At 34.8% G+C, this 24,053-nt stretch overlaps 1 protein-coding gene across 1 annotated transcript in view; it reads left to right on the forward strand.

Annotated features, from left to right (window-relative positions):
- The window catches only part of CSMD1 (CUB and Sushi multiple domains 1), a 1,093,428-nt gene that overhangs the window by 843,274 nt on the left and 226,101 nt on the right, over positions 1-24,053 (forward strand). The window contains exons 18-21 of the mRNA XM_053974810.1: positions 7,874-8,062; positions 11,712-11,828; positions 13,248-13,463; positions 16,564-16,752. Of these exons, the coding sequence (XP_053830785.1) occupies positions 7,874-8,062; positions 11,712-11,828; positions 13,248-13,463; positions 16,564-16,752 (711 nt within the window). The remainder of the gene's footprint in view (positions 1-7,873; positions 8,063-11,711; positions 11,829-13,247; positions 13,464-16,563; positions 16,753-24,053) is intronic.

Below are 24,053 nucleotides of genomic sequence, written 5' to 3' on the forward strand. Positions count from 1 at the left end.
GAACAAACAAATGAGAACAAATAAAATTCAGTAGTTATATTTGTGTAAGAACAAATTATGTTTACTCTATGCTGTACTAACAGATAATTCTGGAAGTATTCATTTTGGAAACTTTTTCCTCATGAGTTCTTTTATGTTATTCAGAGTCCTTACAGACCTAGTTGTTTAATCAAATGCAAAGTAATTTTAGAAACTTTGCCTTGTGGTTAAACATATATTGTTTGGGTGTTCCCTATCTTCTCTCTAACTTTCACTTTCTCTCTTTTTCTCTTTCTCTGGTTTTTGTAGGGCTGAACAGACTTGGACACTTTATATATAATGGTTCCAAAATGCAAATAAATTAATAATAATATCTCCATGTGAACTACAGAATCATCATAATAGCATTTGCTTTTCAATTAAGTGCATAAAATGGTGTATATTAAATGGTCTGAAGTCACACTAGTCGTTATATGATAGTATAACCATTCACCTAATTATTTACTGAAGAGAGCTTATGTGTTTATTGCAGTTGTACCAACCTAGTAACATCATTTTTATCAGTTGTTCTTATTTGGAAACTAATGTGATTGCTGTAAATTTGCTGTAATGTTGAATCTGGAATAGTGTCCAAATTTATTTTATAGCTACATCAAGACTTGTCCAAATAGTAAAAAAAAGTTGTGCAGTGAAAGCTTGCTAAACACTTCACACCCATGTCAGTGCATTTGCTCCACAAGACTTCTTAAGTTAATCACAACCTCATTGTTCATATTGTCTTTTTTCTCACATTAAATTTCACACAGAGCTAAAATTGTCTCAGTTTTGCCTTGTGTTCTATATGTTCATGTAGCACAACTGAAATTTGCTGCAGAGTCTATCTTATTGTGCTAGTCAGCGTCAGGAGCTCTTGCAGCATTTCTGTGATCCTTTACTCTATATTGGCAATTGTGTACATCACAGAGGGAAGGGCATCACAATAACTAGTAACATGGGATACTAAGTAGATAATGTCAGTGTTTTTAAAGAGCAAAACCAGGTAGAAAGACCCACCTGAAGCTTTGAGTAATCTGCCAGGAACACAGGAGACTAAAATTGTATTTTCTTGAAGGTTTAACTATAGAAGTTGCTAATGTTAAAGATATCACAACAGAACTTCTATTTGTTTCACATTTCTTACATTTGTAGAAGACAAGTTAGTCAATTTTGAGTTTCAAGAAAAGTTTCTGAATATTTTCTTTGGAAGTTCAAATACCTGTCTTATTTGGAAGTATCTTAAAAATCTTCCAGTTATAGTCATAACTTTGATCATAAAGTAAATCACTGCACTGTGAAGCAGAAGACTCTTAACCTGCTTAAAATAAAAGGTTCAACATAAGCTAACCTGAGTTGAATCTGAGATGGCAGTAATATTCTGTTAAGCTAAAATATGACTGTAATATAGCTTTAATAGATATGCAACCCATTAAAGGTATTGTGAAGGATGTGAAGATAATTTGTTTATTCTTCTCCTTAAATGTCATTCAGCCTTTCGATGACACTTCAAAATAGCTAATGCAAGACAGTGTAGATTACATCTTATGCATCTAAGCAAAGAAAAAAATAATGACGTGCCTAAAATATTTCTTAAGTAAAACTACTGATAAATATTCATTTTTTGTTAAAAGTGATTAATCTTTTGGCAAGTGTTCTTCATGTCTCAATTGCATTTTCCCGATCTCTCAGCTTCCCTAGTAATGTGTTTTGAGTAGGGTTTGTTTGGCTGGTTGGTTGGTTTTTTGATTGTTTGTTTTTGTGGGGGGTTTTTGGTTCCTCAGTCTGTGAAGTAGGTTGTGCAATCTTAGTCTTTTTCTTAATTGAAAACATACAGAAATACTCCGTCTGCAGGTTCCTGTAATGTAAATTGTTCCTTTGTTTATTAAAGTATATGTGAATTTTTTCTTTCCTAATATAAGAGAACATGATTTGCAAAGCAAATTGATCAATTATTTCTTCAATTCAAATGCTTTCCTTACAATTTTGTGCTTTTTGTGAACTAATATTTCCTTCTATCCTAAAATTTATCTGAAAAATAGATCATATTTTAGTCATGTGTTGAGACAGTTAAATTACACTCTATCAATATATATTTGATAAACATTACAATTCTCTTACACAGACAATGAAATTGTTTAAAAATCAAAGATTACTCATCTTAATAAAAACATTCCTTATTGAGGCCATTGACAATATCTACAAAATCAATATTGGGATTTTTCTTAGTGAAAATCATCAGAATTAAAAAAAATAGACATAATCCTTTATTCACAGTGTATAAAATGAGGTATTTGTTTAGATTAGGTTTCAGAAAATAACTTTTTAGGCTCAGAAATATGCAATCTTCATGGGTTTGACAAAGTGTTGAAACCAGTCAGCCCACAATCAATTTTAACTGTGATAACATAGCATCAAAATCCTTAACACTTTTTCATTTGAGGAAAAAAGATAATCCGTTGAATTGTCTGGATGTCAGGAAAAGATTCATACAATTTTCTGTAGCAGGATACAATCAATGGGAAGATTTTTTTTTTGTTTCAGCAGTCCATTTTACTATGGCTAAGAATCAATACTGAGGCTAAATAGGAAAGGCAGATTTTGGGAAAGTTTCTATAAAATAACAGAGTTTATGATTGGTAAAAAGTGAAGAGTGAAGCAACATGGCTATTAAATTAATGGTTTGCAAAAATCTAAACCACCAAATTTGGCAGATTGGTAGATGAATGTCCTTGAGTACTAACAAATTAATTCTGAAAGTCATTTATAAAAGAAATTGATGGAAAGGCCAACAGAAAACTATGGTTTTTTTTTTTTAAATTTTTGGTTTTGTTTTGTTTGTTTTGTTATTGCTTTTCCTTGGTTTTGTTTAATTTTAGGGGTTTCTGTGCTTGTTTTGTTTCTTTTTTTAATTTTGTTTTTTAATTTTTGAGAAAGGTTTCTGTAGCTATTTAAAAATCTATTTTAATTATGTAACTCAAGAATTAATAATGTAGATACTAGGTATATTCAAATATTGCTATAGATAGCAATCAAAGAGTAACACAGATCTCTTAGGATAGACACAAAAATCTAAAGTACATATTTAATTACAAGCACAAGAAAAGAAAAGAGAGTAACAAAAATATCTATAAATATATTCAAATAAGGGGAAAAAATTACTCAAAATAAGTTTGACCAAAAATCAGCTGTCACAGGCAAGACTAAACGTTTTGTTCCTGTTTTGCAACTTTTGCAGAAAACAATATTTTTTACCATACACTTAACATAATTAAGTGAACATCTTCAAGGCAAGAGTATGGCATATGGAGGGAGGGTACTACACAATATTGAAATAATTAAATATATTTTATTCATCAGGGACTGTTGAAATTCCCTGTGCTATACTGAGAGGCAAGTGGAAGGACCACTCCACTGAAAATTATGTCTGAAAATTCAAATCTGTAAGGAAGTTTAAAAAAAAATTCAGAAGGGCACACACTTTTCCGAGCCAGGATGGAGAACAAAAAAAAAAAAAAGAAGATATTTGGACTAGAAGGATCAAGGACATTAGTTTTATCTTTGCTCTTGAAAGATACGAGTTTTAAGCTGATAAACATAATGATAAGAAATAAATGACTTGAATTTGATAAAACAGATTATATCAAGCCAACTTAATTTCTTTCTTGACAGGTTAACTGCTTTTGTAGATTTGGAAATGGAAAGGGGATGAAATAGTTCTGTGCTGCCATTCATAAGGTTTTAGAACTCTTTCAGAGAAAAATATAGAAATTTAGTGTGGATTAAATTATTGCAGTACAATAAATGTACAATAAGGTACAGTAGGCACTGGAAAAAGTTTCTCAGAAAGGCTGTGGAATCTCCATCCTTGTTGATGCTAAAAATACACCCAGGAATGGATCCACCTATGCAACTAACTTTAGGTGACCTTGCTTGAGCAGGGGGTTGGACTACATGACCCCAGAGGTTCCTTCCACCCAAAATTGTTAAGTGATTTCTATGATGCTGTGAAAAAAAAAAAATATTAATGATTTTGATGACAATATAAGAATAGTTACAATTTGAGGATGATTCCAACCTACAATTATAATAAGCACTATGATTGAGAAGATTGGAATTCAAAACAAGCTAGATGAACTGAAGAAAGAGTGAAAAAAACCCCATTTGATTCTATAAAGAAACATGCTAAACCTAAATGGGGAAGGAGAAGTGACATGCACAAACACAAAATAGAGATACAATAGAAAAAGATTTGGATGTCACACAGAGCCAATATAATCTAGAGAAAAATGTAGTAGTATTGCAAAAAGTTGAATCTTCTAGACATTGTATTTAACCATCTAACAAACCAAATGCAATTTCAGAAAATACATTTGTTTTGTTTACAGGACTGTTTTATCAAAAATTATTTCACTTCATTTGATGACTAGGGATACTATTGTGTCCAATTTGCGACACAGTTTAAAAAGACTAGAATGTTGCTAACGTGGAAAATACGACACGTAAGGAGTCATTGAAAGGTTTGTACTTGATTGGAGAAAGTATGACTTGGCAGGCAAGGGGTGAAGCCTGATAATGGTGTCATGGTCTCACATAGCTAATAATTGCAGCCTGTCCTAGAGTTTGATCTACTGCCTGTGCTCATTCTCAATCAATTTTTTACAATTATTTTCCAACCATATTTATAACTATTGTGCCACAATTGTGCCATATTTCTCATATCAAAGAATTGCCCATTATTTAATTTTAGGTTGTCTCCTATTAAGAAAAATAATCAAATCTTCAGGCAAAGAAGCAAATAAAAAATATTTCTTTTCAGCTACGTTCATGGTTGCTGAAACTTACATACTGAATATTTTTCCCTGGGAATGAAACTGATGAGCTGATTTTGAACTGATGCCTGAGCTGATTTTATTTATTTAACACTACTACTTCAGTCAGGAAGTTGGAAGTTGATAAATTTTCTATAGCTTTTGGGTGTTCTTGCAAAAATGTGAAAGAATGGAGTCAATGTAATTTTGAATTATCATTTCAAAAAGAACCTGATGAGTTTACCTGTTAGGTATGACTCAGAATGCCAAAGCAGCTGATGTGTTCAGGCAGGGGTGGTAGGCTGCCCTAAGAGGAAGGAGTTTTAAGAATGCTGCTGTGGACCTCCACCTACACTAATATATTTCAAAATATGAGATATGATTTATCTGAAAAAACCTAATGTGCATCAAAGTTAAAATTTCATGCAGATGAAATTAAGGACACTTACAATGCAGAATATTATAGACTTAAATGGTTTCTTTGAGACTTTATTAAGCAGTTTTATGCAGGCAAAGGGAATCTAAAAATGCACTGTTAACTAACACGGTACATTTGCATTAAGAGTATGCAGTCTAGTCTAGAGGCACTTATTCGTCTAGAATTTAAGTATGTCAGGGTTACCAATGAAAACGGGATCATAAGCTTTCCAATCTGAATTCTAAGTGAGCTATAAGAAGAGCTGGAGGGTACAGAGAATATTTCTCTGTGAAAGCTAGAGTCATTATTTATGATATTTTTATTTGTAGTCCTGATTCCAACACTCATATATATAGTTCTGAATCCTTCCCTTTATGCCCTGATAAATATAATTTTCCCTTAGTTTTGAACTCCTCCTACTTTGTTCCTAAGGCTGTGTGGTAGTCCTGGATAAACAGGGCAGGGTAGAAGCAGTAAACTGAGAGAACGACTTCTGCAGGAACGGTTAGAGATGCACAAGCAGCTGAGAGGACCAGCACCTTCTTTGTCCTTTAGAGGGCTAAGAAGCTAGGAAATGTCTGTGAAGAAGGCAGTTGTGGTGGAGTAACCTTGCTAGATCCCAGGTGCCCAAATCTTAAAAACACTGACCCTGTACCCTCTGTTCCTCTCTGGCTGAATTTCACTTTCAGTTTTATCTACCTCCTCCTTCTGAGAAGTGCAGGGGGACAGGGCATGAAGGTTGTGATCAGTTTATCACAATTATCTTTGCTGCTTCTTCCACCTTGGTAGACGGACCCCTCAGACTCTTTTCTCTTCCTCCAGCATTGGGTTCCTCCCCTAGGAGACAGTCTTCCATGAATATTTAAAATTTGAATCCTTCCCATAATCTAGAGTTCTTAATTAATGGCTCTGGCGTGGTGTGCAATCTTTCAGGAACAGAGTGCTCCAGTGTAGGTCTCCCACATCACAAGTCCTGCCAACAAAGCTGTTCCAGTGTGGGCTCCTGTCTCCACCAGGCCACAGATCTTGCCAGGAGCCTGCTCCAGTGTGGACTTCCCACAAGATCACAGCCTCCTTTGAGCATCCATCTGGTCCAGAGTGGAGTCCTTCACAGGCTGCAGGTGGATCTCTGATCCACTGTAGACCTTCATGGGCTGCAGTAGGATGGCTGCTTCACTGCAGTCTTCAGCACGGGTTGCAGGGGCTTCCAAACCTTGAGCACCTCCTCCCTCTTCTTCTTCATTGACCTTAGTGTCTCAGAATTCTTGCTCTCACATTCTCACTCTTCTCTATGGCTGCTGTTTTTCTGCAGCAGCTTTTTGTGTCCTTCTTAACTATGTTATCCCAGAGGCTCTACCACCATCTCTGAGGTGTTCAGCTCTTGCCAGCAGCAGGCCCATCCTGATGCTAGATGGCATTGGTTCTGTTGGACATGTGGGAAGTTTATGGCAGCTTCTCACAGAAGCCACTCCTCTAGCCACCCCTGTCTACTAACTAAAACTTGGCCATGCAAGCCAAGTTTAATACAGGGCTGAGGATGATGGGGTATTTTACTTTTTGGTTTTGTTTCTCACCATCCTAGTCTATTTTTAATTGGCAATAAATGAAATAATTTCTTCTCTAATTGAGTCTAGTTTGATTGTGATGGTAATTATTAAGTGATCTTATTATCTTTGTCTTAGCCCTTGTGTTTCTTCATGTTATTTTTCCACCTTGTTCTCTCCCCCTGTACTGTTGAAGTGGGTAGTGAGAGAGCAGCTGAGTGGGGGACAGGCAGCCAGTCAAGGTCAATTCACCACATATAATAACAGAAAATAAAAGAAATTCCTGTCATCCCAATAGTGAGTCTCTATTTGTTTCCCTGATATGTATACATTATTGTTCATTATCTTATTAAATTCCACGCTCATTTGCTATCTCTAGAAGCACAATGTATAATGTTCAATTAATGAGCCTTCATTTGATAATTTCAGGGAGGTTTTTTTCAGTGGGTATCTCCAGGTTTATTTGCCAAAAACTATTTAATCTCTCCAGAAGACATAATTACCAGAGACTCTTTCTGTCAGATAAGAGTTATACAATTGTGAAAGCTATATTATCTGTCTTTTTTTTTCATGCATAGGATAATATCTGTAAGAATTCAGTAGTTTGTGAGCTCTTCAACTGCAGTTTTTGACATCGCTTCTTGTTGTACCAAATAATCATAACTATGCAGAGGAAAATTGACTTGTCCTGTAGTATCAGAAACTGAATAGATGAAATAATCAAGTATGATTTATATGCTAGCAAAATTTTTATTTATACTGTGAACTGTAGTATCTTCCTATAGTTTCAGATGTCCAGTACTTTTATTGGTTTGGTGTTTTTAATTGATTGATAAAATATACCTTAAAGAACAAGTATTTTTCTATTTCATTTGGACTTCTCTATTCTATGAAACTTAATACTGTAGAACTGTTCCATGAGTCATACAACAGCTAGAGAAAGAGTTACATATCCCATATCGGTTCTCAGGCAATGCTAACTAGGATCTTTTGGAGGTTCTTTCTCCTGTCCTCCTTGTTTTTGTTTTTTTTTGTTGTTTACTATCTGAAAAAAGGTGAAAAACCAAAATTAAATCTGTGTGTTTCAGGTGTTACTCTGGAATCAGATTCTTGCCTTGACCCGGGAATTCCTGTGAATGGCCATCGCCATGGTAACAACTTTAATATCCGCTCCACAGTAACCTTCAGCTGTGATCCAGGATATACACTGAGTGATGAAGAACCTCTCATATGTGAAAGAAACCACCAGTGGAATCATGCATTACCCAGCTGTGATGGTAAGTGTCAAGCTCTTCAGATGGCAGGTTTAAAGTCCACAAAAGTTAATGTCCTGTTTTGCTGAACTAATTAAGCTTGTCATTGCTACCACCTCCCTTCAATTGCAGCAAGATCCACACTTTTTAAAAATTATTTTATTGTTATTAAAAGCCATGCTTTACATCTCTGTATTAGTTTTCAATGGGGTACTGAAAAAAAACAGGCACATATTCACAAGTAGTAAAATTCTGATTCTCGCAGAGTGCCATTGTTCAGCTGTGAATCAAAATGGTGCCATACAACTAATACTTTCAACACAGAGCCAATAAAATTAATTTATATTTTAAACTCTAAATACTGCATACCAAAATGATTGCTTAAAATTTAGAATGCTCAATACTAAAGCAGATAGACCATGATCAGCCAATGTAATTAATATTCTTAACATATTTTTGGTTTGAAATTTTGGTTAGTTTAATAATTGTTTTGGTGGATATGAACTGTCTAGAGCTTTCATGAAACATTTTTTATAATGTTGAATTAGTTCATGGTTTAACCACAGCCAGCAACCAAGCCTCACACAGCCTCTTGCTCACTCCCACCAGCAGGATCAGGGAGAGAATCAGAAGGCTAAAAGTGGTAATACTCCTGGGTTGAGATAAAGACAGTTTAATAAGAAAAGCAAAATCTGTGCACACAAGCAAAGCAAAGCAAACCAAGGAATTTATTCACTGCTTCCCAAGGACAGCAGGTGTTCAGCCATCTTTGGAAGAGCAGATGACGAATGTCATCAGTCTGAACTTCTCAGTTTTCCCTTTTTCTCCCCACTTTATATACTGAGCCTGATGCCATATGGTATAGGTTATTCTTTGGGTTAGCTGCAGTCACCTGTCCCTGCTGTGTCTCCTCCTAATCTCCCACTCACCCCCAACTTCCTCACCAGTGTGACATATGAAAAGCAGAAAAAGTCTTGGCTTTGTATAAAACCTGCTCAGCAATAGTAAAAATATCTCTGTATTATCAACCCTGTGCTCAGCACAAATCCAAAACACAGTCCCATACTGAGAAGAAAAATAACTCTGCACCAGCACAACTGTATTTGCAAATATTTCTGTGTTCTTTTTTGTAATTGGATTTTTTGGCTAAGTTCTGCTTTTGTGAACCACTAAATCAACTTAATTTCTTCATGGAATCCTTGTGTAGTGGCTACAAAATCCCTCTTATAGAAACCACAGAACAACAGCAAAGAAAGGCTCTTGCTTTAATGAATTACTTACATTAATTTATTTCTAACTTGCTTTTCAGGTCCAAGGTTTTCATTGATTACAGTGGAATGTCAGAGGACAAACTTAGATTTACCAAAGTATTTCAGTTTCTCACTCTGTTTTAAAGTGTTTTGTTAAATCTGAGCACTAGTCTTCTCCTTCTAACTCCTCCATGCTCAAAACATCTAAACCACCAAAAGATTATTACAGAAGTTAGCTAATCTAGCATTCAAACTCACTCACCTTGTAATCACCACAACCCATTCCTCCTTTACAAGTACAGACACAAAACATTTTTAAATTTTTCATTGTTTTTATGGGTTTCTTTCCTTGTTATCTTTGCCGTGAGGAATTGACAAATGCAAAGAAATTTTAAGTTTGAATAGTATTCTCTTCTTTTTCCACTTACTTTTAATAAAATGTGTGGTTGTATTTTTGAGTTAAAATACCAATATTTAACTATTTTGTTTGCATATGAATGTTGATCTTCAGGAAGATCTAGTTAATTTTCACTCAATGAAACAGATTTTTTTCCCAGGTCCTTCACCCACTTTCATGCGAGTATATAAGAAAATGTCAAGTCTTTCTGGAGTATGTTGTCTAGGCAAGCAACACACAAGGGTTCAATATACATTCAGTCTCTTCTTTTCCTCACAGATTAAACTCTGTTGTATTAACTAGTCTAAAAGCATGGCATAGAACTCACACTCTATTAGGTAATCATTCTGTTAGTGTATTTGCCTTTTGAGGCTCAACAAGTTGTGACCCAAATTTTTGGAATGTGACAGATTTAACTGAAGTGGAAATGAGCATTTTGCACTCATATGTAGAGTAATGATGTTCTCAAAATTTTAACTTCAGAAACTAATTTAGCAGAATAATGCTTAAGGGAAAAGCATGTTGCTTTGTTTCATGCCAACAAAGAAGAAATAAACCTGTGTACAAATGTAAGGTGGTTAAAGATCCCTTTAAGTAATGTGTCATTCTCAAAATATGCTAATGCCAAGGTGGAGCATGAAAATAATTTTTGAGTGAGAGCTAAATTAAAGAACTTCAATTCCATATTTTTAATTTTGTTAAAAATATGTAGATGATTTTTGAAATATGTTAATATCTGCTTTAAGTAATGTTGCAGAGTCAACTATTTTTCTTCCTTCTGTATTGTTTACAGAACAAGATAAGGATTTTTGAATGAATGTATTATTGTTCATATATGGCACTGTAAACCTGATGTCTGTAATGCTGTTTTTTATTATTAAGTGTTGTTGTCAATCATACATTTACTGTGGATTTAGTCAAATGTGTTTTAATTCATACTTGCATGCAGAAATAACTATATTCGGGTAAAACCAGGCTGGAAGCATTTCCTTTCCTTTTTTTTTTTACTTACAAATATGTATAAGTTACATAAATTCAAGAAGCATTAAAAACTTTAACAAAAACCTTAGTCTAATAAAAAATGAAAAATAAGGAACTTAAGCTATAAACCAAGTATATGTATATATATACACACATCTACATAAAGATACTGCAAGTTTATTGAATATTTTTTCATGTATATTTTCCATCTAGTTAATGGCAAAGTGTATCACACTATGTGAGGAAGAAGACTAAAAGCATCTTAATGTTTTGTTGCTTTATTGTTTAAATATTTAGTATATTAAAATTAAAAAAAAAACAACAGCATAAAAACTAGACAGCAAGAGATGCGTGAAAAGCAGAGTCATGCTGTATTTATAAGATTTGTGAGCAATTCAGCATGCAAATCTTAAACATTAATTAATTTGCTATGCAAATTTGAACAGCCTAGTTTAGCAAATTCTAGTACACATAAAATGTTTTCTAGCATAGTTCTCATGTCTTCCAAAATATTCAGTTCCAAGTAAATTACTTATGATGGGACAATCTAAATCTTTGAAAAAGAGGAAATTACACTTCTTTTTTCCCCTGAGCATAGCAGTAATCATCAAACTTTTACTTATCTGAAAAAATTGTGCTTTTTACTGGAGTATTTTTGTTTGTTAAAAATGCAGTTGAATGTATGCCTTTCAAAATATTTAGTGAAAGAAAAGTAGCAGCAAGATATTTTTTGTGTTACTTCACAAAAAAATCCCCTTATTTCTTACATACTACTGAAATATTAATTTTGTGTTCTGCTAACTAAAAGGAGAATCTGTAAGCGAAAAATAACCTCCTTTTCAAGGACTATTTTAGAAGAAAATAAATTGTTGTCAAAATTAATGTTGCGATGTTGGATTAATTAGCTTATTTTAATCCTTGAATCAATTTTTAATTTTAAGTGTAGTTAAAAATGAGCTCTCTCTCTTTCTTTCTCTTTCTCTCTCTCAAACCCTTTTACAAGAAAGGCTTTTTGCATTATTTTCTTTTTTTTTCTCTTCTTAAGCTTTATGTGGTGGATATATTCATGGGAAGAGTGGAACTGTTCTTTCTCCAGGTTTTCCTGATTTTTACCCGAACTCTTTAAACTGCACTTGGACTATTGAAGTGTCCCATGGCAAGGGTAAGTATCTAGTATGTTTTGTATATATATAATGTCTATATGGAAAAAAACCCCACACACATATAGCTAAAAAAGAAAATGTCCTTTATCAGTTAAAACAACACTTTCTGCTATTCCTTTGAGGAAGAAGTTTACCTTCCCAAAATAAGTATCTTCATAGGTGGGATTTCCAGTTTGTGTTTATTTTTCAAAGGAAAAATTCCTTTTAAAGTTGCCAGAGGCAATGTGTTTTAATCTTAGAAAAATTGAAAAGAGTGGAAGAGATAAAATATGGGAAAATAATAGCTACTGGTTAAATATCTCTAAATTTCTTTCAGTCAAAGATGTCAGGACCTTGTTGATGGCTCTTTACTATTATTGAGCATAAAGGAACAGAATGGATCTGTGTATTGGTAACCTAAGATTTTAGACTTAAACCATTAGAGCAAAAACTTATATATATCCTTATGTTACATACACAATGGAGTAATATCTGAGTAAAAAAATTACTGAGAAATATATGGGAAGTTTCTGCTTTTAAAATCTTGTTAAAGACTGGTTTTGTTTTTTTGTTTTGTTTTTTTTTTGTTTGTTTGTTTGTTGTTTTTTTTTTTGGTTTTTTTTTTGTTTTTTTTTTGTTTGTTTGTTTTGTTTGTTTGTTTGTTTTGTTTTTTTTTTTTGTTTAAAACTCATAAAATATTTTAAATGTAAAATATATGAGAAAATGTGCTAAGAAGAATATTATTCCCCACAGTAATTTTATAAATTTATCATACTTATTGTATTTGAAAATTTATTGTATTTGAAAACTGAACTGTAAGTCAAAATTTAATTCATTATTGGATTAGGAGTTGGCAAATGAAAAAGCAGCCATTATGTCAGGTAAATGATCAGTTCCAGAAAATAGGAATCTGTATTTATGTAAGACTGTACATAAAACTTATGTATGCTTTGTTCTTGTATTTGGAAACTTCCCTGAAGCTTAGAATTAGAAGTCAGATTTATGTTGGAGGAAATGCAAAAATAAAACACAAATACAAAATTTCATCCAAGCATTAATGTACATCTCCTAGGTAATAATGAAATCAAGGTAGATATTATATGTAAAAGAGAAATACAGGAACTTGAATAACACCTAAATAATAGAAATTTGAATTTTCAGAGCGCTGTATAAAAACAGCACTGAATGCCATCAATTCTCTTATAGGAACTATTGATTTAAAGTGAGCTAAACAAGCATCCACATTGCACATATGAGCACAGTTGAGCTCATGTGCTTTCTGCAAACTTTATTTTCAGAATTTCAGGTTTTGATTCTAAGTTTTTCTCAAAATGTTTCCGTGTGACATAAAAATTGCTTTCTGTGTCACCTGCATATGAAGGAATAGAAAAACTTGCTATTAAATGCTTTTCTTTCCTCCCTTTTTAATTCTTTTAAAGGTGTACAGCTGGTTTTTCATACTTTTCACCTTGAGAGCTCTCATGACTATTTGCTCATCACTGAAGATGGGAGCTTCACAGAACCAGTAGCCAGATTAACTGGCTCGGTCTTACCCCCTACAATTAAAGCCGGCCTCTTTGGAAATTTTACTGCACAGCTTCGATTTATATCTGATTTTTCAATTTCTTATGAAGGTTTCAACATAACATTTTCAGGTAATGAATTCCATTCTGCTAAGTATCCTGAAACTGTTCCAGATGCAGACAACAGAAATATTATGAAACAATAAAAAGTAAAAAAAACCAAACTTTATCATTGTATAGTCACTATCATAGAAAACTGGTTAAGGTTTAAAAAGGTGGCCATGAGAATTGAGAAGAATGTTGGTGATTTGACTGTTTTAAGTTTTACCTGTTCTCACAGAAGCACTAAAATTGTTGAAAAATAAATTTAGAAGAAAATTAAGGGGAAAAAATTACAAAGATAGAAGGTACTGATTCAGAAGAAAGGAATTAACTTGTTTTAAAGTATAGAAACTTTAAAAAAGCAGTGGTATGCTAACTCAGATTCACAAAGGACTCTAAATTGAAGACTGATTTTGAAATGGAAAATGTGTATATAAAGATGAAATGAAACACGTATTATCTATTGATGTATTTCTGCAAATTATCTCTTTAAGATACGTGAAACATTTGTTTCTGCTTCTTATTTACAGTCTTCTAAAACTAGATGACATCAAATATACATTTCTCACTATTTTCTTTTGCCTATCTCCATTACTAGGAAGCAGAATTACAGATGTGCATATTGCAGCAGGGCATCTCATCTCCCAACAAGAACTGATTTGTTGTTGTTAGCTGGTCAGGTAACTCAAACAGGATGAGCTGCCTTGTAGTGAGTTATTTTGGCACCACAGCCAAAATGGCCAGTACTCTGGCACCTCCCAGCTGCCAATAAACATGTTACTTTTGAAGTGAGATCTGGATGGTCACCTGGACTTCATACTGACAGACACCTCACTTACAAACTAGAAAAGCCACATCAAACTTTCATAAAGCAGAAGTCCTCTGTACATGATCCTGGAAATGTGTGGAGTTTCTCCCATGAGTAGGGACGTCTATTTTACAGTTACTCCCCAGGGGTTAAATGAAGAAATCTGTGTACAATATTGTCATTTCAGTGGTAAGTTGCAATACTGTTTCTTTTGCTAGCTTTAATTGTAGGTACCCTGAAATAGTGCACTGTTTTATGCTAGGCTGTATCTAGTAGTTCTTTAGTTACATACTGCGTAGTAATTCTGATTAGGATCTTTGGTCAGTTATCTCTTAATTTTTTTTATAAATAGACTTGATTTACCATCATTAGAACTTGTGGACCAGAGTAAGTCCTTAAATTGAAAATGCTGCGGTGTTCTGAGGCTAAGGCAGGGTTTTTCTGAAGCTTCCACTTGTCCTATGACACATAAGAATGAATCAAGCGCTAGTTGAAATGCACATGCACATGTATATTTTATGGAAGGAGCACATAAGGAACTCACATCCAACTCTCCTACATCATTTTTTAGGAACTGAAAGCCAATAAATTTTGTTGAGAATTGGCAATGTTTACACATGATCATGCTATTTATGAGTAATGTATCTAATTTAGCTCGCTTATTTAAAAAAGGAAAAAACTACCTCACTGATTAGAGTAATAGTGTTGGATTTACTCCTATTAAATGCTAAAATGCATTTATTCTGGATACTTTGGACTCACCAAAGCAGAGGTTAGCAGTTTTACAAGTTTGAAATGTAAATACGAATATTATTTCTTTGATAATTTGTTTATCACTAAGTCAAAAGACTAGAGCACTAGCCAAGTTGTAGAAAAACACACAAAATATTGTGGATGCATGGGGGAAAATTGTGCAGTAACAAAATACAAGGATCACAGAACTTTTGGAACACAATTGAAGGTTTATGTCCTATCTCCTACTGCTACAACATACAGAGCCGGCATATGCCATCATTTATATTAAATGCACATTTTGAGAAATATTATGAGGTACATTTACTTTGTGAAACAAATATGTTATTCTGTTTTTGTATTTTCACACAATAAGCACATATTTCTTCTTAGTAAGAAGTGATTAGTGAGAACACCTGTTTTGAATGTCATGAAACATATAAACTTGTCATGAAAATTGCCATGTGCCTGAAGGTATACTACAGGTATACTATAGCCACTAGCTTAGCGTCTGCAGTACTGAACAGAGGTAGTAGATCATATGTTTTCTAAACATACAACATTTGCCAGCAGAAACTGATGTAGATTATAGATTGCCTCTAATATTCAGAACTTTCCTACAAGACAGTTACTAAGGGGAAGGATTTATTTATTCATTTTATTCCATAGATCAGCTGTTTAAAGACTCACTCAGAAACTTTGGTTTGTTTTCTTCCCAGACTAAATGGAGTCTCTTACTCTAAATAAGTAGAATTGACCCTACTTTCCACTGACCTCCAAGGTTAATGTTCTAGAAAACATTTTTTCTTACCTGTTGCCAGAAGGGATCTGTTGGGTCTTTTGGATCATATTCTGAAGAATGAAAAATCAAACCTTTTCCATTAGATGTTAAATTGTTCTCTTTCAATATCTTTTTTCAAAGTAGTTGATAGTGGATATCTAAGGAAAAATATCATATGGAAAAACAGGATAAACAAAAAGTGATACTTCCACAGCATATTCTTTGGAGATAAGGAAATGGGCAGCTCATATATTTTCTGAGTTTGACTTACTTCCCATGTAACAGCCCTGATGTTTTCCCCATTAGTCTATCCTGACTCCTCCTGAATTATTCCTGATGTGTAGTTATAAAAGCACACTTTTTTTGAAAATGTGTTCATATGTCTTTCATTCACCTAACCTTTTGTTTACTTTTTAAATTAGATTTTCTTCATAACATAATGATTTCCTTCAACTGTAAGGCTCACTTCTAAAGCTGTTTGGGAGTTCAGATGAAAAGGAACTAGAATTATACACAAAGGAAATAATTAAACAAAATTATAGTAAACCACTTACAGTACAAGCTGATTACAGCTCTTGAAATTAGAAAAATAGATGTAGTATGGGTAGGACATATTAAATACATAATTACTGTATATATAGGCATAATAGACTTATAGAAACAGTATTAGGTTTTAGTAGAGAACATAACTCTAAAATACGTTTTCCAGCTGTTCCATGCTCACACAATGCAGGCAATTTGGTAAGGTTCCTTTTTTCCATGTGGATAATTTGTCCAGATAATAACATATTATGTTTTATTGTCTGCAGAATACGACCTGGAGCCATGTGATGATCCTGGTGTTCCTGCCTTCAGTAGGCGAATTGGTTTTCATTTTGGTGTTGGAGATTCCTTGATCTTTTCCTGTTTCCCTGGGTATCGCCTGGAAGGTGCTAACAAACTCACCTGCCTCGGAGGTGGTCGGCGTGTATGGAGTGCACCTCTGCCAAGGTGTGTGGGTAGGTGGTCACATGCTTTCATTTCATTCATCAAATCGTTAATAGCACATGGCATGTGTCAGAATACTGGGCAAAGAACAAAGTGCTTGGGTTGAAACAGTTGATCCCCAAGCTGTAAAAACTTCTAAGTCAGTGCAAGATATAAGTAATGCATGTCTCTTTTATACAGATAACAAAAAATACAGAGGAATAATTAGAATGATGCCAGCAAATAAGATCAAAATGTCATGTGAGATAAAATATAAAAGCAATTATTAAACTTTATGTTTGGCACAGTCAAGTTATAAATTTCATACTTTGTCTTTTGGGGGAGAAAAAATGTTTAGAGCTTTTAGGTGAAAATACCCTATTAGAGCCCTGCAACTGGTTTTAAGGATCTTTTTTTTCATATTGTGTTGTTATTCTTTTAATTCTAAGCTTTTGGAATTCTTAGTTTATAAAATGCATCACAGCGTTTTTAAACTTTATTTTTTAAAATTAGTGTGCTGCTGTTGAACATCAGCAGCTATGAGCTCAGATTGAGTGAACAGCTCTTTTCTTGGAAAAGCTCTGGGACTGTATATTATGAAATTTGTGCAGTTGCTGTATTTGTGAGATGGTTTTATCTCCCCCATGTCAAGTGAATCTCATTAGCTGCTATTGACATAATGCTTCTGAAAAGTCAAATACTACCATATACCTCTAAATGAATTTCCTTAAGAGGGTTCTTGTTTTAAATAAGATTTTATTTCATGAAGGGAGAAACTCAGCTTCAGCTTCTTTCTTCTATTTATTATAAAAAGGTGGATCTTTATATCTGATGAAAAAGTCACCTACCTTGTATATGCATGTAAGATACATAGGGAAACATAAAGTATTTCAAATTTTGTTTTAAAATTGAGTTATTCATCGCACGATGAAAGAATGTTACGGATGAGAGAGAAACCAAAATAATATGGAGTTTGCCATTTATTTGGAAATTCTAGATTTAAGTCTTAGTCTGTTTTCAGCCCTGAGATATTTGCTTGGTTTGTTTTTTTTTGTTTGTTCATTTGTTTGTTTGGTTTGTTTGGGGTTTCTCTCTTTCTATGGAGTTTCTCTGTGTTCCACTCAAACATGTTTAGTTTATTTTAGATAATCATAAATTTTTAGTCATCTGCAGAAATATTGTTATCTTGTGCTGAAGAAAAGAGACATTCTATATGATGCATGTTTTTGTAAATTTTGTTAACCTTAAGAAGGCCTTTCCTACAGTATCTATAGTAATAAGAGATTCATACCCGATATCTTGAAAATATCTTGAAAATGCTCACTTGGTTATCCTCATAAAGTAAATGACACATTGAAAAGTTGCAAACATTATCAAAGTATCAATAATTAGTTTAATGAAGTATCAGCCACTGAATTAGCTGTGAATTTATAGAACTAATGTAACCACTTACTGTGCCAGACACAGATATGCCTATATGTTCTCCCAAGCATATTTTAGTGATACACATCTAATCTTATGCATATGTGATATGTCTGCCATTTATATTGAAATTGAGTTTATTTACAGAGAGCCTAGCATTTCCTTTTTTGTTCTTATCTTTAGTTTTTAGCAAATTTGTTGACTGGCCCTGAGACACTTACGTCACTAAATCAATGTATAAGATACCACTTTCTAACTGATTAGTAAAACCTTTCATAAAGCATCCAAAGACAAGTGGCACTTCTCTAAAATGAGATTATCTAAATAAATCTTTTAACTCAACCTATGTCTCCATTTGATCTCTTGTAGTGTAGCAAGCTAAAGATATATATATAATGCATATATATAGAAAATAAGAAAAATGCAAGGAAATAAACTTTGCTAGGTAGCTGAATGAAACTGAGGAGGAAAGACATACTCAGTGGCCTTCATAGCTGCTTTTATAAGTGATTTTTTTCTTAACACTAAGAGGGTTTACAGAAGTCCCTTTTCTTGTTGCCTTTGGCACCTGAGACATTAGGGGTGAAGATATCCTCTTACCCTGAAAAGGAGTTCACACAAAGACTTCTTTCTCAGAAGAGTGAAAGGCAATGCCTTGTCCTGCCATCTGCTGGATTTGGAATCTACATTTGAAATTAAATCTAGTCTCAATTCAGTGGCACAAATTCATAAGTACATTACTAGGTTCAGTAGTTTCTTGATTTTTACTTCCTAATTGTCATTTCTACACTGACCAAACTCTCATACACAATATATAAACATCAACAAGGATTTTCACGTCCTTCTATGACATATGGTAATACAGTCTTTCGTGATACTTTTAATGAGATTCAGGATGAAAACCTGTCCTGGCTTGACTGTATGATGCTTGTATCCCCAGTTGTCTGTTCTGTTTGTGCTGAATAATAAGTTTTGCACCTTTAAGACTTGTTCCGAGAGTGAAGAGGGGGAGAGAAGAAGTGCAGAGTTTTCAGAAAACTGCACTCACTACTCCACATTCCTGCTCCTGAACTGTATTGTCTGCGGATGGACAGACAGTGGGACAGACCTCTCCTTTGCTTTTAGTTTTAGCTAGCTGAGGCAAAGAAGTTCCCTGGACTGTGGGTTTTTTTCCTTTTCTTTGGACCTGTTTAAACCTGCTCTGGACTGGACTGAACACCAGTAGAGCAGTGGCAACTCACACCTGCAGCCCACCTGGCCAGGCCTGGGCCTTGGCATTTCCAGCACCAGAGAAACTGATAACGGACTGAGTGAGCTGAGCTACAGCCCATGGAAGGGACTTTCTGAGTTGGTCTCCTTTTTGGAGCAGCAAGAGGTTTTATTTTTTTACTATTGTTTAGGTTTTATTGTTTAATAAACAGTTTTTTCCACTTTTCTCCAAGGAGGTGTTTTTCCCAAACCGGATGGGAGAGGGGATGATTGAATCTGCTTTCTAGAGGAACCCCTTCGGGGGTTCTCCCCACATTTGCCCTGAACCACGACAAAGCTCTTCAAATTTAATTTTACTTAATTTATAAACTAAACATTTACAGGAGCACATGCTGATTTGTATCACAAAAGTTGTATTCAGTTTCACCTGCTGTTGAAAAAAACAGCAAACCAATAGGGTTTCCAAAAGTCTTGCCCTTCTCCATCCAAGTAAATATCAAATCCTTCCTCAAGGGTTATCTCAAACATGTTGTTCAATTTTCCTGATCAGAGAACTATTTGTATCTTTTCACCCTTTCATCTTCTTTGAAGATTTATTTTCCAGGTTAACGAAAAGCAGAGCTTGGGAGGTCTAGTTAGCCTAACATCATGATGCTATCATTCTTAATTTAAGACTTTGAGTCTTGCATGATGTCATGGTTTGACAAGGAAGTGATTTTTTTCAGGAAGTTGGGTCAAACCAATCAGTGGTCAAGTTTGGATTATTAGCACTTGGAGTGACTACTGAAAGCATTGGACACGCCTCTGAGAACACAGGGGGTTAAAAGCAGAGAACTCCCAGGGGAACTGTCTCTTTGGTTCTGGTCAGTGTGGAGTGCAGACTCTCCCCTGCCCAGCCTCAGGCTGGGTGGGGGAGGGAAAGCCATGTGGCCTGGGAGAGGTAGGCCCAGGGTGTGAAGGGACTGGAACCAGGCCAGCCCCTGCAGACGGAAGGGTGGAGAAAATCTGAGATGTCTTTGTTCCCCCCTGCAGAGAGAGAGAGAGACTAAAAAAGATGGAGATTGTGCCAGCTGTACGCCGGCAAAGGAGAAGGAGAAGCGGGGGAAGGTGCCCAGCCGTAGGAGTTGGAGCTCTGGGCTGAGATTTCAGCTGTCCATGGAGTCTGAGACTTTTAATCCTTTCCTAAGAAATGAAAGCTTTGTAAAATATTACTCCTCCTCAATTTGAAAGAGAAAAGAGACAGTCTGAGACCTAAGATGTTAGAAGAAGAAATCCTAAGTAGGAGGAAATGATGGAGTAGCTTTTAGCTAGACTTTTCTTGTATAGCCTTAGACTAAACCAATCTCTCCTGCAACACAGAGACTGCATCTTTTAAGGGGATGCAATGACTTGGACCAAGAAAGTACAGGAGTAGGAGTGACCTACTTCAGCAACTGCAAATGCAGAAGTAGAGCGAACAAAGAAAAGTTGAGGAGGGTGTGGTAGTGCCCTCTGTCTTCAAGAAAAAGATAATCTCTGTTCTCGAGACCCTCGGCCCCAGGGGAGGAGAAAATGGAGGAGACTGTTGTTCCAAAAATAAGAAACTAAGCTATTATTCTTAACAAAGTATCCTTAAAGAAACCCTATAAACAGTTTCAGTCCATGCATAGTAGTGAGAGCACTGTGACATAGAAAAGAGAGTGTCACACTGGCAGATTTTCTCCAGGCAGTGCCATGTGTAGCATAGAAACACAAAGGGTTGCAACTGTCTTTCCTGGGGGGGGTCTATGGTACAAGAGAGACTCCTTTCTCCCCCTAAACTGAGTATTAATTATCTAGAAGGTAGTAACTTAATTGAAGGTCCAAATTATGTCTCACTGTATTTTGTTTAAGTAAAAAAAAGGAAGAATGTTTTAGAAGGTTTTCATCCTAAATTCTCTGTATATCTTTTATTATAGTAATAGTAGTTTAATAAAGCTTTTCCCTTTGTTTTTAAATTTTCCTAATCACATCTCACAACACTCATTTAGAAAAAGTATATTTTCATGGGGGTGCTGGCATTACACCAAAATCAAACCATGACATATGAGCAATATTATCATAACTTTCAGTGTCCTTCTCTCCATGCTGTGCAGGTAGATGGTCTTCCTCTGGATTTCTTTATCTGTTTGCCTGGAAGGCTTTCAGAATAAAGCAGCATACTCTCTTATGCAATAAGAATCCTCCTTTTCACAACAAAATACACCACCAAGTCTAACTGCAAAATCGAATTCATATTCATAAACAGGTGGACTTGTAAATCTTATTTCCTTGTGTCAACCATTCACTCTTTTGTCTTTTCAATTAGAATGATTTTGTGTAGCTCAGCTAAGCACTTCAAGTTGTTTTGCATACAATTCCACCTGACCCCAGAGTTTTGAAGAGACTAGCTAGGGTTTCCCTTTGAGTCGTCACCCCATTTCTAAATGTGTCCTCACTCTGGATCTGTCCCTTGACTAGAAAGCAGTTTGTGCCTACAGCCACTTACTTGTTACTATTTGAGGAAAAGAGCTTTACTGTTAAAAAGTGTGCAGAAGGTCCAGGCCCTTAGGGCTGACTCCCTTTGCACTGTTTAAAGAGCACATAATAACCCAAGGTGGTGTCAAATTTCCCCCATCTCAGAAGACTAAACTTTTTCTTTTTTTTTTCTTCTTTTAAGGGGCGCTTTTCCTGCAGAAGCAAATCCCCTACCTGTCTAATGAATTTTCAGTTTACATTGACAGGATGTGGCTTTTCAAGAACATGCTGTCCTTCCACCTCTATATACCAAGTGTGGGAACACTGGGACTGCCAGTCTCCTCACAGAGAGTTTCTCATTCTTAAACTGTTTATAAGAAGGTAGTGGGGTCGTCCATAAAAAAAATCTCATTTTCTCTCAGCTTCCTCAAAACACTCAAATAACAATGGTGGATTCCCTGACAATTGTTCTCATAGCTGATAACCAGAGATGAGACACTTTACTCTTTTATACACAACAGTACTGCCTCCCATCTTTCCAGACATGGTAACTGCATTTGGAGAACTATCACATGATTTTTACTGAGCTGGTGACTCACTGCAGCACATATGCTACAGTTAGTCTTTTCTGCAGTTTCCCACAGTATAAAGGATATGGACAGTATTTTGAATGGAAAAAAAAAAAAGTCTGTCTAACTGTATATAGCTGTTCTTTGAGATATGTTGTCTCAATGTACATTCACAGTGTTCTTTTTTACCCCTCTCCTCAAAATTCACGGTAACTGAGAGAAATGTGACATTAAGGGGAACTCTGCTACTTTTCTATTTTGTACGATGCACAGAATTGAGTAATGAGCACATGTCTATAGAAAATGTGAAGGGAAAAATATCTTTTTAGCAATGGCTACCTGGAATATAAGCATGCATAATATCTTGAAATGTCACTAGCCCATATCTTTTTATTTGAGAGTATTGATGTAAATATTTGGGTTTTAACTGTTCTGAAATAACTTTTGACCTGTAAGGATGTTAACCTTATCATCTGTTGTGCTGCTGTAATTGGTGTGTTTGACAATGTGTAATGATTTAATTTTCCAGATCTACTTCTGGATAATATGCTTATAATTTAAAATTACTGGGTTTGCATTGTGGGTGTAGGTGAAAAACAAGCTACTGGAGTAGAGAAGAGTTTTCTTCTGATTATCTTTAGTCTAGTTGAGATTTGCAACCAGGAAACAGCTTTCATCCCCTTCATTTGTTGATATTTTATCCAGTGTTATTATTTGTTATTTTGTTGTTATTATTGCTTTAATTATTATTCCAGTGTTTTCCAGAAAATCATTCAAAAGCATGCATTTTGTTAGTAATGATGGTTGTGATGGGTTGCTGACACCACTTCTACATATATAATTTATACCCATTATGCAATTTGCTTTCCATAATTGCAAATGTTATATATACCTTTAAAAATATATACCTTTTTACTTACCACCGTGAAGACAAAACTATCTAAGCGTGGATTCATATTCCTACCACTTTTTCCTTCCAGCAATAACTCTTTTTTCGTCTACCTATAATTGCACAGTTCTATTATAGTTTCATTTACATTTCACAGCTGACTACTTTTTCCTGAGGACAAACCCCAGCTTTTAGCAAGTAGTCCCCCTAGAGCACAGATCCAAGAGTACAGCTTCAAGGCAGTCATGCACCTCTGTGTATCCACAAAGCTGTGTGAGTCTCAGAAGTTTGATGAATAGTGGTGGAACAAATTCTTATTGAAGTCTATTGAAGTCCCTTATTCTGAGGCTAATGTCCACCTAAAGGAGACTGTCAAAATCAGATTTCTGATGTTATCGTATTGTCATCACTAACCTTTTAAACAGGATCCACATTCTATTTTCAGGAAATCTATTATTAAGGCAGATTTTCTAATCTCATCTAACAAACCAAGACTATGCTATTAATCATACTTCCCTTTCTTTAGAGTTTGCTTTAAGTCAAACTATTCCGGAGCTTTCTAATACTCTGTCTTGGAGTTGTGTTACTGTTAGAAAATGAATTGAAAGATTCACAGGTTAAGGGAGGCATTCCTGAAAAAACCAAACAAACTGGTGAACCAGAAGACCATGAAAGCAAAATGAAAAAAGAAGTTAAAAAAAAAAAAAAAGAACCTCTAGGTCATTAGAGGTCATAGGAAATGGCAAAAAGCTTCCATTTATCTCTCTCT

This window comes from Vidua macroura, chromosome 3 (assembly GCF_024509145.1).
Source record: "Vidua macroura isolate BioBank_ID:100142 chromosome 3, ASM2450914v1, whole genome shotgun sequence".
NCBI lineage: Eukaryota > Metazoa > Chordata > Aves > Passeriformes > Viduidae > Vidua > Vidua macroura.